Source organism: Antechinus flavipes, chromosome 3 (genome assembly GCF_016432865.1).
Source record: "Antechinus flavipes isolate AdamAnt ecotype Samford, QLD, Australia chromosome 3, AdamAnt_v2, whole genome shotgun sequence".
Classification (NCBI taxonomy): Eukaryota; Metazoa; Chordata; class Mammalia; order Dasyuromorphia; family Dasyuridae; genus Antechinus; species Antechinus flavipes.
Genome location: NC_067400.1, coordinates 231284626 through 231298686, shown reverse-complemented (window position 1 = coordinate 231298686; position 14061 = coordinate 231284626). Strand labels below are relative to the sequence as shown.

Below are 14061 nucleotides of genomic sequence, written 5' to 3'. Positions count from 1 at the left end.
TCACTTATTGTTAATCTAAATCAATATTTCACTGGAATATGGAATTCCCACAAAGTAAAACATTTATACAAAGTAAATCAATAGCTGCTCTTCAATTTAAAATTTAGCATTAGGTGCTAATTTGGAACATTGGCATAACTGTGAAGCAGGGCTTAAGCACATATCATCCAAGTCTGAAGACTGTTCTACAAAAAGCGGCCAGACTGCCTTTTTTTCCTCTTGAGTTGAACATTCTTTTCTTTGGTTCTGATGTGCCTCCTCCAGTCATAATTCTGTTCTCATGCATTTAGCGGCTATTTTCTCATACTTAAATTTCTTAATTGATTAAAAAGTAAAACCTAAAAAATAAATAAAATATCTCCATGCAGGGATCACTACCGTATTGACTATGACAACTCTGAGTACCATAGCACGGAAGTCCTTACCTCGAGTGTCCTACGTCACTGCCATGGACCTGTTTGTGACTGTGTGCTTTTTATTTGTCTTCGCGGCTCTGATGGAATATGCTACTCTTAACTACTATTCAAGCTGCAGGAAACCAAACTGTGCCAAGAAGAAAAAGTCGGTATGTTGCCTATACTGTGTTAACTAAACCAGAGAGTCAAATAAACTTTTTCAAAGGAAAAAATAATCACCTTGAATTAGTATGCTACATGTGCATCTGATTTATGATTAGTAGCTTTCTGTATAACTATGTTTTGGGGGTGGAAAGATGAAGATAGAGAACTGCAATTTCATTAATGTGTGCAGTTCCCAGTGAAGAAATAATCTTTCTGGAAGGACAGATCAGCAATTCATTTTTAAATAAGTCTTAGAGAGTTGTCCAAGGCAGTTAGGGGTTAAGTGACTTGTCCTTAGACACACAGCCATTATGATTTGAACACAAATCATCCCAAGGCTTTCCATCTACTATTTCACATAAAATTGTTTTTTGTTTTTGTTTTTGTTTTTTTTTTTTTTTCACTAAAGCAAACACTTATAACCTTCAGTTTGTTTGTTTATTTTAAACAACTAAAACCTCCCCATTTTTTCTGGCTTTTCTCTAATTGGACATGGGTTATTTTAGTCATGGAAAAGTTGGGGGTTATTAAATGAAAATAGCATGCTAATTTTTTTTTCCCTTTTATTCTAGTTAATGCACTCAGAGACAACTGAATGGGTCCATGAAAGAATACGCACACACACCCACAGCGTATGTATTCCCACCCATCCACCCCCAGCCAGGTGTCAATAACTCCTGAGCATCTTTATTTAAATAGGATTCCATTTGAAAATAAGCTGTGTACATGCTATCTATGCCTAAATGATACACTTCCTATTTTTATCACTAAAGAAGTACAATAAAAGTATCTTGCCAACTTGTGTTCTAGACATGTTTGCCAAAATTGCTGTTGTTTTCCCCTTAATAGTTTTTAAATCTTCTCAAGAGATGCTCAGTTAGGTACCATCTTTTTTAATGTGTTTCTTTTCACTGGGGTTGTCACCAGGCTTTAAGAATAACCTGTGTCAGCCTCAGTGGAAAATAACAATCAGAAAGTATAGATTTTGACAGCATCTGCTCTCCTTTAAAGTCACATTACAAATTGCAAACTCCAAAACCAGAATAAATCACTTGGAACTTAAGGAGACAAGAAAATATTAACTAATTTAGCCAAAGAGCTGAAGATCAAGTTCAGCATCTAAGACAGTTTCTATACATCGATATAAATACTTGCTGATTGATTTAGCTGGAAGTAATGGGGGAAAATAAAGTAAAAACAGAAAAGAGGCAAATTATCTTTTTTTCTTTGTTTCTTTTTTCTTGGTATGGAAGTAATGTAATTAAAAACAAGTAAAGATTTCCTTAATCAAAGAGAATAGAAAAATCTCACAACTAGAAAGCAGAACAAGTCTAATGCTCTAGGAAAAAGAATAAAATGCTTAATAGAGAGTCAAAAGTTTGCGCCATTTTCAGCCATTGCCAGAACCATAAAATGAAGCACTCAGTTGAAACAGCTTCAAAAGTATAAGGAAAATGTTGTAATATCTTTTAGAGTAAATATAGAGGTATCTTTACATCCAGAGGAGTTAAAAGAATGAATAACTTAGAATATGACTACTGGATTTTGTGATTATTCAGGAAACAGAAAATATTTTGGGGAACCAGCTAATATCTCCTTAGAAAATATTTTGCACCTTTACAACACATTTAGGATAAGGCATTTGTGATCAGTAGGCAAATTTAGAAAATTAGGTAATCTGATGTATGTAAACTGAGCCCATACACATTTGAAGCTTCAATTTCTTGAAAATGTATCTATGTGAAACTTTAAACCTATTATAATGCAAAATTCTTGGCTAATCACAAAATAACTTCCTATATGACATACTCGGTAAATTTTTCTGAGGTACATCTATGTATATATGTGTATATGTATGTTCCTCCTTTCCGTTTTTACTTTATATTTCCCCATTCCTTGCAACTTTTGTGCATATGTGCTTATATTGTATTTGTAAAAAAAAATTTATTTGGTTTTAGATTTGCTGAAAGCAAATTAAAAAAATCATAAGAATTAGTATAATTTATGTAACATATTCCAAAATCATAAATTTATAATTTTTAATTTGATACAAATTCAACATAAAGGAACTGAAAAATATTAAAGTTGTATATCATAAATCATAAGGTCAAAGTTTTAATAATTGAAAGGACCTTAGAGACCACCTAGCCTATTATGTATCTTATGGGCTAAACAAAATTTGGATTAGTCAAGCTGCTTCAAGTTTTGTTGTTGCTGTTTTTTTAATTCATTAGGTACTTGGAAACCATAAAACTCAGTTAAAACATATGCATGAATATTTACATATAACACATATTTATGAATGTATATAAATATTTTAGAAATCATGATAACCAGGAGCAGCACCAGCAATGTTAAATTCACAGATTAGATATTCCTAACTTGATGTCAGTGGACCTGATTAGATGATATCTCTAACATTATTCCTGGTTCCTATCACTGGTCCACATCTGGACCAACCGAATTTTTAAAAAAGTATTTTTATGCTTCTGGCATAGAAATTATTTCAGATCATGGATGGGTACTAGAATTCACCTTGCATTATTGCCATGTAGTACACCTAGATCCACCAGTAAAGAGGTCTTTCTGACCAAATTTTGGACGCTTTAGAGGCCTTGCCCAAGGATCTACCATCTTTTTCAATAAGAGTTGAATAAAGGTTCCCCTTTTTCAACCAGAGACTTAAAATCACTATCAAATAAGCCAAAATACAAGCTTACCCTTCAGTAAACTTAATTCAAGTGTTTTTTTTTTTCTGTGTTGATCATTTCAGATTTATCTATTTGTACTGGATTGTTTTCATGTTAAAATTAAAAATGTTAAAGTAAAAATTTTATTTTTTCATTCCTTGAATGACTCTCAAAGACCAACCATTAAACTCATACCTTAAGTCACCAAGAACATTTGCAAAAAATATAACTTTTTAAGGTTATTACCCACAACAACATTAATAGCTACTGAATTTCAGTCACATAAATCTCTTTCATAACAGGCAGAAACAGAAATAAAATAAGCAAAATAATAGTTCGTTCCTCGTAGGCAAACATTCATTAGGATATCAGAGTGGGTAAAGCATCAAGGTTATGACTGGAAATCCCAGATTCCAGTAAAATAACAATTTTTTTTCTGGAAGGCATTAATTCATGATTGATGCTGATAATTATGATATTGGATGTGCTATTTCCATCTAACAATGCGAGCCTTTTTTTCCCTAACTCTCATGTTAGAGGACCCATCTTTCACTGGCCAAATCTTCATAAGCAATGATAGAAGACAATCATCTAATCTTGTGACATTCATTCAATAGCAACCAAGACCAATAATGATAATAATAATAATAATAATAATAATAATAATAATAATAATGGCAGTTGGTTTTGGAGCATGGATGAGTGGCTTCTTCAAGAAGTTTATGTCTCCAAAAGTCCCCCAAATTTCTGACATCATCTGAGTTCTCCCTATCAATTGCATCTCTAAAAACTTAACTGAATAGATTCTACTCACAATAAATGTCATAGAAACTACTATAAGTGACTGGACAGATGCCAATTGCCAAGAATTCATAATATTCATTGCTCTTGATTAGGTACCAAAACAGAGCGCTAAGATGGAGATATTTCTTCCACCTCCATCTAAACAAAGGTATTCTTGTCATAGGTAGTTTCATCTCTCAAGTTCCCAACAGAGTACAACTGTAACCTAAATGCCAGTGCATAGCAATTCACTGTTAAGTTTTGCAGTCCCCCCACTTTCTACACCACAGTAACTTGAGCATATGGTTTCTGTTTCCAACCCACAACTGGCTCCTATAGTTAAAATACACTGAGTACTGGTGGAACATTTCCTTTTATGCTAAAAAGAACTCATTTCAACCATTCCTTAAGTCTGTCAAAAAAAATGTGGCAAGGGAGACCATCAATATGTAATTGCGAAACAAGTAGGCAAACTGCGTACTTTTTAGAGTGCCCTACATTGGAATGTCCCTACATTGGTGAGGAAGAATGATTTTCCAACCCTAGTCTCAAAAATGATTTTGCTAAAAATTTTGTGTTATATAATTATATTATGTAAATTAATAGACATATGTATATATGAATTCTTATCAACTGTACATTTTAAAAGTTATTCCCAAAGTTTATTAAAGAAGAAAGCAATTTTGAAGGCATAATCCAGATAGTGGAATAAAGGCAGGAATGCATTCAAACTCTCTCCCAAACTGCTCCAGATTTCTTTAAATAATGTCTCTAAATAAATTTTAGAACACCAGAGCACTCAGAAGGTCAAAGTATAAGATTTTCCAGCCAAATAACATCAGAACAAAAGATCAGTGACATCCATTTGGAGGTGCAGCCTGAAGTCTCTAGTGTAGGCCATGACAACAAAACTATTGCTGAGCACCTGCCCTGGGCCTAACACTATCAAAGCAGGAATGAGTATAGGGACCTTTAAATCAATATCAATACTGGAGATTTCTGGATATCTCAGACTAGAGATACCAAAGATGAATTGGAAGGTCAGCAGAAAAGGTCTGTGGCAACATGATGAGAATCCAGCATAAAATCCCGTGCAAGTCTGACCCCAGCCCAAATCCCAGCCTCAACAGAGCAGAAAACTTTTGTTTTAGAACACAAGATGTACAGTGGGATGGGACACTCCTAACAGCTTCAGGGCAGAAAAAAGTGCTTATGGTCAGGTCCCTAGAAGGATCTCTGAAAACAGTTGCACCTTCCACCATGGAAACAGAGCCTTACTTTAACAAAAACTTAAAAGCCAAGTGATAAGCTAGGGAAATAAGTAAGCAGCAGAAAAAAAATTTACCATAGGAAATTACTATAGTGTCAAGGAGGCTCAAAACACACACTCAGAAGATGATAACAAAGTCAAAGCTCTTACATCCAAAGCCTCCACTAAAAATAATAATTGAGTTTAGCCTATGGAAGAGCTCAATGGGGATTTGAAAAGCAAGTAAGAGAAGTAGAAGAAGAAAAGAAGAAAAATTAGGGAAAGAATTGAAAATTGTGCAAAGAATAACACAAAAGGCTAATGAAGAGAATAATGCCTTAAAAAGCTAAACTGGCCAATTGGACAAGGAGGTACAAAAGCTCACTGAAGAAAATACTTCCTTGAAAATTAGATTTGAGCAAATGGAAGTTAATTACTTTATGAGAAACCAAAATATAATAAAACAAAACACCAAAAAATAGGGGAAAAATCATGAAATAACTGCTTGGAAAAACAACTGACCAGGAAAATAGATTCAGGAGAGATAATTTAAAAATTATTGGTCTATCTAAAAGTCATGATAAAAAAAAGATTCAAAGATTCTGGATATTAAATTTCAAGAAATCATCAAAGAAAACTTTCAATATATTCTAGATCCAGAGGGTGAAATATAAACTGAAAAAAATTCATCGATCTCTTCCTAAAAATATCCCAAAATGAAACATAGCCAAATTTCAAAACTCCCAAATAAAGGAGAAAAATACCACAAGCATCCAGAAAGTAATAATTCAAATATAGTGGAGCCACAGTCAGTATAATACAAGATTCAGCACCTTCTATATTAAAGGACCAGAGGGCTTGGAATATGATATTCTGGAGAGCAATAGAGCTAGGATGACAACCAACAATCAACTTCCTAGAAAAACTGAGTATAGTTCTAAAGCAGAAAAGGTAGACATTCATGAAAGAGAGGATTTTCAAATATTCATGTTGAAAAGATCAGAGCTCAACAGAAAATTTGATTTTCACATACAGAACTCAGGAGAAGTATAAGGAGATAATCACGAAAGGGACTTAATATGGTTTATCTATTTATAAGACTTCCTGGGAGGATTCCTGGGAGGAAGGACCCTTGTAACTCATTAGAACTCTCTCATAATCATGGCAGTTAGAAGGAATACATATAGACAGAGGTTGTTGTGAAGAAGTATGAGTTCTAGAGGAGTTGTAATAAATGAATATATATAGGCAGGTGTGACTTTCATATCAAGGATAACATCTTTTTAAAATGATGAATTAAGCTAGGAAAGAGGAATGTACTGGAAGAAAGAGAGAAGGAGAAGTGGAATGGTATAAATCATCTGCCATAAAAAGAGACTAGGAAAAGCTTTTAAATTGAAGAGGAGGAGGAGGAGCTCCTAAGTGAGTAAACCTTACTCTCATCAGAATTGGCTCAGAGAGGAAATAATATACACATGCAATGTGGGTATAGAAATTTATGTTACTTTGCAGGAAATTAGGAGGTGAATGGGATACAGGAAGGAGACAGTGATGAAAGAGAGGGCATCTTTGGGGATGGAGTGGTCAGAAGCAAAACCCTTTTGAAGACTGACAAGATGAAAGGAGAGAAAGAATAGACTGAATTGTGGAAACAGCAACAGTAATTGCAAAAAGCAATTTTGAAGTAAGTTTCTTTTATAAGGCCTCATTTCTCAAACACAGAGGGAACTGAGTCAGATTTACAAAGAAAAAAAAAAGAGCCATGTCTCAATTGATAAATGATCAAAAGATATGACTTATGTCCAAAGAGTTATAAATTTATGCATATCCTTTAACCTAACCATACCAATACTAGGCATGAATCACAAAAGAGATTTTTTTAAAAGGAAAAAGACCTATATACAAAAATATTTATAGCAGTTTTAAGGGCAAAAAGTTGGAAATTGAGGGGATGTCCATCAAATGTGAAATGACTGAATAAATTGTGGTATGTGGTTGTCATGAAATATTATTTTTTCTATGGGAAATAATGAGCAGAATGCTCTTAGAAAAAAAACCTGGGAAACCTTCCATAAAATTACTATGTACCACAAAATAACAGTAATGTTCTAGGATGATCAGCTGTAAATGACTTTCTATTCTCAGCAGTACAATGATCCATGACTACTATGAAAAACTTAGGAAAAATCATATCCATACCTAGAGAAGAAACTAATTTTATTCGAATATAGATTGAAGCATTCTCTCTTTCTCTCTCTCTCTCTCTCTCTCGTGCTCTCTCTCACTCTTGCTCTCACTCTCATTCTCTTGCTCTCTCTCATTCCTCTTACTCTTGCTCTCTCACTATCTCAGTCACTCTCTTTCTTTTATTTTATTTTTCTTGAGGCTTTTTTTAAAAAAAACTATAATGGTCTGCCATATAAAAGAATAGTCACATAGGACAACGTCATAAGAAGTATCAAACTTTTTTTTTAATCACCTCCACCATCATATCATGGTTTTTCACAACTAACACAATATATCTGTGTATGTTTGCATACATGTGATAGAAAGAGTAATAGATCTAGGAACCAAAATATAGAGACAGAATGGTATACTGTGATGACCACGTTAGCACCCCAGATACCTCAGAATCAGCCAGAATACCCCAGATATCAGAATCAGAGGATAAGCAAAAGTCCTAAGTCTTTATTCTTGGTCTTAGACACAGGATTGAACAGTATGGAAGCAGAATCTCTGCAACAGCCTTCTCCCTCATCTACCGCCAAAGAGTGACTCTGGCTAGTCTTACTCCACCCCCTAGTCCCTCCTACAATCCTCTGTATACACCAATCACTGAGCCAGCACGGATAGTGGAAAGGAACATTTTCCAAGCATATTCCCATAGTTTTATCCAATCAGTAGTTAGCCTCAAGTGCTCAGCAGTCCCGACCTCAGTGCATCGACTCAATAGTTTCAGCCCTCTACAATATATTAATGGCCAGATAATCCACCTAAGAATAAGAAAGAATGAAGTTAAAGCCATACTTTGGATACTCTCTGATTGTGTGACCCTGGAGCTTCTTATTTAGCTCTTTAGTGTTTCTCTAGTTTTAGATTCTCTAAGACTTAACATTGCTGATATGCATTGATAGAAAATAATTTTATTGTTGCTCATTCAGTCAGTCATATTTGATTCTTTGCAACCCCTGGAAGATACTGTTCCAGGCCCTTCTACCCTCTATAACTCCTTAAAGTCTTTCCAAGTTTAAATTCACTATATCCATTTCTAGCTATCTAGCTATCTCTCTATCTGTCCATCTTGTCTCTGCTATCTCATTTCCCTTTTGCTTTCAAGTTTTCCCTACAAAGATATTTTTCTGATGAATCCTGTTTTCTCATTATATGGCCAAAATATTTCAGCTACAGTATTTGACCTTTCAGTGAAAAGTCTGAGATAATGTTTTTTTAAGTATTGACTGATTTGGTCTACTTACTGTCTAATTGACTCTCAGAAGTGTTCTCTAGAACCAAAATTCAAAAATATTGATTGTGTGACATTCATCTTTTCTTATACACTAACTCTCATGGTCATATATTACTAAGAGAAAAACCAATACTTTGACTTTATGGTCCTTTGTAAGAAAAATGATATATCCGCTTTTTAGTGTACTCTCAAGATTTGCCATATTGCCAAAGAGCAAGTATCTTATTTTTTTTATGACTGCAGTCACCAAGTGCAATGATCTTTGAGCCCAAGAAAATAAAATCTGATGATGCTTCCATTTCTTCTCCTTCTATTTGCCAGGAAATGATGGAATCAGTTACCAAGATCTCAGATCATTTTTTTTTATACTAAGTTTAAGCCAGTTTTTACTTTCTCCACTTTTGTGTCAACAAGAAACTTCATTATTCACTTGGGTTATCAGAGTTGTTTGCAGATCTGAGATTGTTGATATTTCTCACAAAAACCTACTTCTGGTTTTTGATTCATTCATCATGGAATTTTGCATGATGTAGACTACATATAATCTAATGAATTAGATGACAAGGTATAGCCCTATGGAGCTCCTTTTCTAATCTTAAACCAATTAATTAGTTGTTCCATATTTGGCTTTAATTTCCTTCTTGGCCTACATAAAGTTTCCCCTGGAGACAAGAAAGATGATCTGATGCTCACATCTCTTTGAGAACTTGCCATATTTTTTTTTGGTGACCCATGAAGTCAAAAGTTTTAGTGTAGCCAATGAAGCAGAAATATATTGTTTCTTTCTTCATGATCAAATGAATGTTGTCAATTTGGTTCCTAGTTTCTTTATCTTCTTGAAAATCAGCTTGCTCTTCTAGTGATGCTTATTTTACATATTGCTGAAGTCTAGCTTGCAGAATCTTAAGCATAATCTTGCAGGAATATGAAATTATAAAAATAGTTTGATAATTTAAACATTCTTTGGCATGATTGGGATATGACCTGATATTTTTCAATGCAGTAACTTCTGTTCAATTTTCCAAATTTGCTAGCATATTTAACACAGTATTTTAACAGAATCATCTTTTATGATTAAAAAAAAATCAGCTGACAATCTATCACTTTCAATAGCTTTGTTGTTAACAATGGATATCTAGAGATGTCTGGCTCTAGATTAGCAACCACACAAGAGTGGTTATTGGTCACATTGAGATCTGTCTATTATAGTTCTTCTCTACATTCTTGCCACTTCTTAATCTCTTCTATTTGTTAAATTCCTACATTTTATCTTTTATTATGCCCATTTCCCCAAGAAGTGTTTTCTCAATATCTTTAATTTTCTTGAAGAAATATCTTTTACCAATCAACAATTTTCTTCTATTTCTTTGCATTGCTCATTTAGAAAAAATATTCTCATTATTCCTTGTTGTTCTCTGGAAGTCTTCATTTAATTGGACATATCTTTCATTTTTGCTTTTGTCTTCTCTTTCCTTTTTAAATCCAAATGTTTGCAATAAGAATCCCATAATCTGAGCCACAGCCAATGCTGGATCATTGCCTTGTTATGGCAAATGGACTTGTATATCTCAATGAAACTATGAATTATGTTGTTCTGAATTGCCTGAGGCAAACAGGTCATAGTGGAGAGCTCTGAAAAAAAGTGATCTACTGGAAGGAAATGGAAAACCACTCTAGTATCTTTGCCAAGAGAACTCCATGGACAATATTAGAATCATAAAAATGTGACACTGGAAAATGAGCTCCCTCAATCAGAAGATTTCCAACATATTTTTGGGGATGAGAACAAAACAACTATAATAGGTCCAGTACCAATAAAGTGTTTGTAACAAAGCCAAAAGGAAGCCTAGCTTCAAATGTGTCTAGTGACAAAAAGAAAGTCTGTTATAGTAAGGATGAATATTGTATAGAAATCTGGAATATAGGATGTATAAACCAAAGTAAGGTAGATATGATCAAACCGGAGATAAAAAAGATTAGGCATTAACTTCATGGATGTCAGCAAACTTAACTGGAAGGAATGAATGAATTTTATTCAGTGATCATTATGTATATTGCTGTGAATAAGAATCCCTTAGAAGAATGGTGTAAGCAACAAAATTATGTGATGATTAATTCTGATGAATGTGGCTCTTCTCACCAATGAGTTAATTCAAGCCTATTCCAATAGATGGAGAGAGCCATCTGCATCCAGAAGAGAGGATTGTGGGGACTGAATATGGATCACAACATAATATTTTCACCTTTTTTGTTATTTGCTTGCTTTTTGTTTTCCTTCTCATTTTTTTTCTTTTTTGACCTGTCTTGTGCACTACGATAATTGTGGAAGTACGTATAGAAGAAGTACATGTTTAACATGTTGAACTACTTGCAGTCTATGGGAGGGGATGGGAAGAAGGGAGGAAGAAAAACATTTGGAACACAAGGTTTTTGAAGGGTGAATGTTGAAAATTAACTATGCATACATTTTGAAAATAAAAAGCTAAAATCAATAAAAAGAAATGGTCTAACCTTCATAGTGAAAAAATGAATAAAAAACAGTATTGGGAATATAATCTTAAAAACAACAGAATTACATATGTTCATATCCAAGGTTAATTGTTCAATATTCCAACTGCTGATGCCAGAGACTAATGTTGATCAGTTCCATGATGACTTAGGATGTCTTCTAGAAATAACACCCTGCAAAAGATGTCAATCAGAATGCTAAAGTAGGACATGAAAAGATAATTGGAATAATAGGAAAGTTTGGCATTGCAGTGCAAAATGAAGTGGAGCAGAGAATAATAGAATTTTTTTCTTTTTCTTTTTTAAATAATTATAACTTTTTATTGACAGAACCCATGCCAGGTTAATTTTTTTGCAACATTATCCCTTGCACTCATTTCTGTTCCAGTTTTTCCCCTCCCTCCCTCCCTTCACCCTTTCTCCCAGATGGCAAGCAGTCTTATACATGTTAAATATGTCACAATATATCCTAGATACAATATATGTGTGCAAAACTGAACAGTTCTCTTACTGCACAGGAAGAATTGGATTCAGAAAGTAAAAATAACCCGGGAAGAAAAACAAAAATGCAAACAGTTTACATTCATTTCCCAGTGTTCTTTCTTTAGGTGTAGCTGCTTCTGTCTATCATTGATCAATTGAAACTGAGTTAGAGCTTCTCTTTGTCAAAGAAATCCACTTCCATCAAAATAATGCTCATACAGTATCATTGTTGAAGTATATAGTGATCTCCTGGTTCTGCTCATTTCACTTAGCATCAGTTCACTTAAGTCTCTCCAAGCCTCTCTGTATACATCCTGCTGGTCATTTCTTATAGAACAATCATATTCCATAATATTCATATACCATAATTTACCCAACCATTTTCCAATTGATGGGCATTCATTCATTTTCCAGTTTCTAGCCACTACAAACATGGCTGCCACAAACATTTTGGCACATACAGTTCCCTTTCCCTTCTTTTTGGGGTATAAGCCCAGTAGTAGCACTGCTGGATCAAAGGGTGGTACAGTTTGATATCTTTTTGAGCATAGTTCCAAATTGCTCTCCAGAATGGCTGGATGTATTCACAATTCCACCAACAATGCATCAGTGTCCCAGTTTTCCTGCATTCCCTCCAACATTCATCAATTTTTTTTCCCATCATCTTAGCCAATCTGACAGGTGTGTAGTGCTATCTCAGAGTTGTGTTAATTTGTATTTTTCTGATCAATAGTGATTTGGAACACTCTTTCATATGAGTGGAAATAGTTTCAATTTCATCATCTGAAAATTGTCTGTTCATATACTTTGACCAATTGGAGAATGGCTTGATTTCTTATAAATTAGAGTCAATTCTCTATATATTTTGGAAATGAGGCCTTTATCAGAACCTTTAACTGTGAAGATGTTTTCCCAGTTTGTTGCTTCCCTTCTAATCTTGTTTGCATTAGTTTTGTTTGTACAAAGACTTTTTAATTTGATGTAATCAGAATTTTCTATTTTGTGATCAATAATGGTCTCTAGTTCATCTTTGGTCACAAAGTTCTTCCTCCTCCACAAATCTGAAAGGTAAACTCTCCTATGTTCCTCTAATTTATTTATAGTCTTATTCTTTATTCCTAAATCATGGTCCCATTTTGATCTTATCTTGGTATATGGTGTTAAGTGTGGGTCCATGCCTAATTTCTGCCATACTAATTTCCAGTTATCCCAGCAGTTTCTGTCAAATAATGAATTCTTATCCCAAAAGTTAGAATCTTTGGGTTTGTCAAACACTAGATTGCTATAGTTGACTATTCTGTCTTGTGAACCTAACCTATTCCACTGATCAACTAATCTATTTCTTAGCCAATGCCAAATGGTTTTGGTGAATGCTGCTTTATAATATAGTTTTAGATCAGGTACAGCTAGGCCATCTTCATTTGATTTTTTTTTCATTAATTCCCTTGAGATTCTCGATCTTTTATTGTTCTATATGAATTTTGTTGTATTAGAAGTCTGATTGACATAGCACTAAATAAATAGATTAATTTAGGGAGTATTGCCATCTTTATTATATTCGCTTGGCCTATCCAAGAGCACTTAATATTTTTCAATTTATTTAAATCTGACTTTATTTGTTTGGAAAGGTTTTTTGTTGTTTTTTTTTTTTGTTTGTTTTGTTTGTTTTGTTTTGTTTTGTTTTTTGTTTTATAATTTTGCTCATATAATTCCTGACTTTCCTTTGATAGATAGATACCCAAATATTTTATGCTGTCAACAGTTATTTTGAATGGAATTTTTCTTTGTAACTCTTGCTGTTGGATTTTGTTGGTGATGTATAAAAATTGTGAGGATTTATGGGGATTTATTTTGTATCTTGAAACTTTGCTGAAGTTGTGAATTATTTCTAATAGCTTTTTAGTAGAATCTCTGGGGTTCTCTAGGTATACCATCATATCATCTGCAAAGAGTGATAGTTTGGTTTCCTCATTGCCTACTCTAATTTATTTAATCTCTTTCTTGACTCTTATTGCTGAGGCTAGCATTTCTAATACAATATTGAATAATAATGGTGATGGTGGGCAACCTTGCTTCACTCCAGATCTAAGGTTCCAGTTTTTCACCATTGCATATAATGCTTACTGATGGTTTTAAATATATGCTCCTGACTATTTTAAGGAAAAGTCCATTTATTCCTATCCTCTCAAGTGTTTTTATTAGGAATGGATGTTGGATTTTATCAAATGCTTTTTCTGCATCTATTGAGATGATCATATGGTTTTTGTTTGTCTGGTTATTGATATAGTCAATTATACTAATAGTTTTCCTAATATTGAACCA

General features: G+C 33.7%; 1 protein-coding gene across 1 annotated transcript in view; it reads left to right on the top strand.

Annotated features, from left to right (window-relative positions):
- GABRG3 (gamma-aminobutyric acid type A receptor subunit gamma3) overlaps window positions 1-14061 on the top strand; it is a 916890-nt gene that overhangs the window by 896483 nt on the left and 6346 nt on the right. The window contains exons 8-9 of the mRNA XM_051984649.1: window positions 369-565; window positions 1133-1192. Of these exons, the coding sequence (XP_051840609.1) occupies window positions 369-565; window positions 1133-1192 (257 nt within the window). The remainder of the gene's footprint in view (window positions 1-368; window positions 566-1132; window positions 1193-14061) is intronic.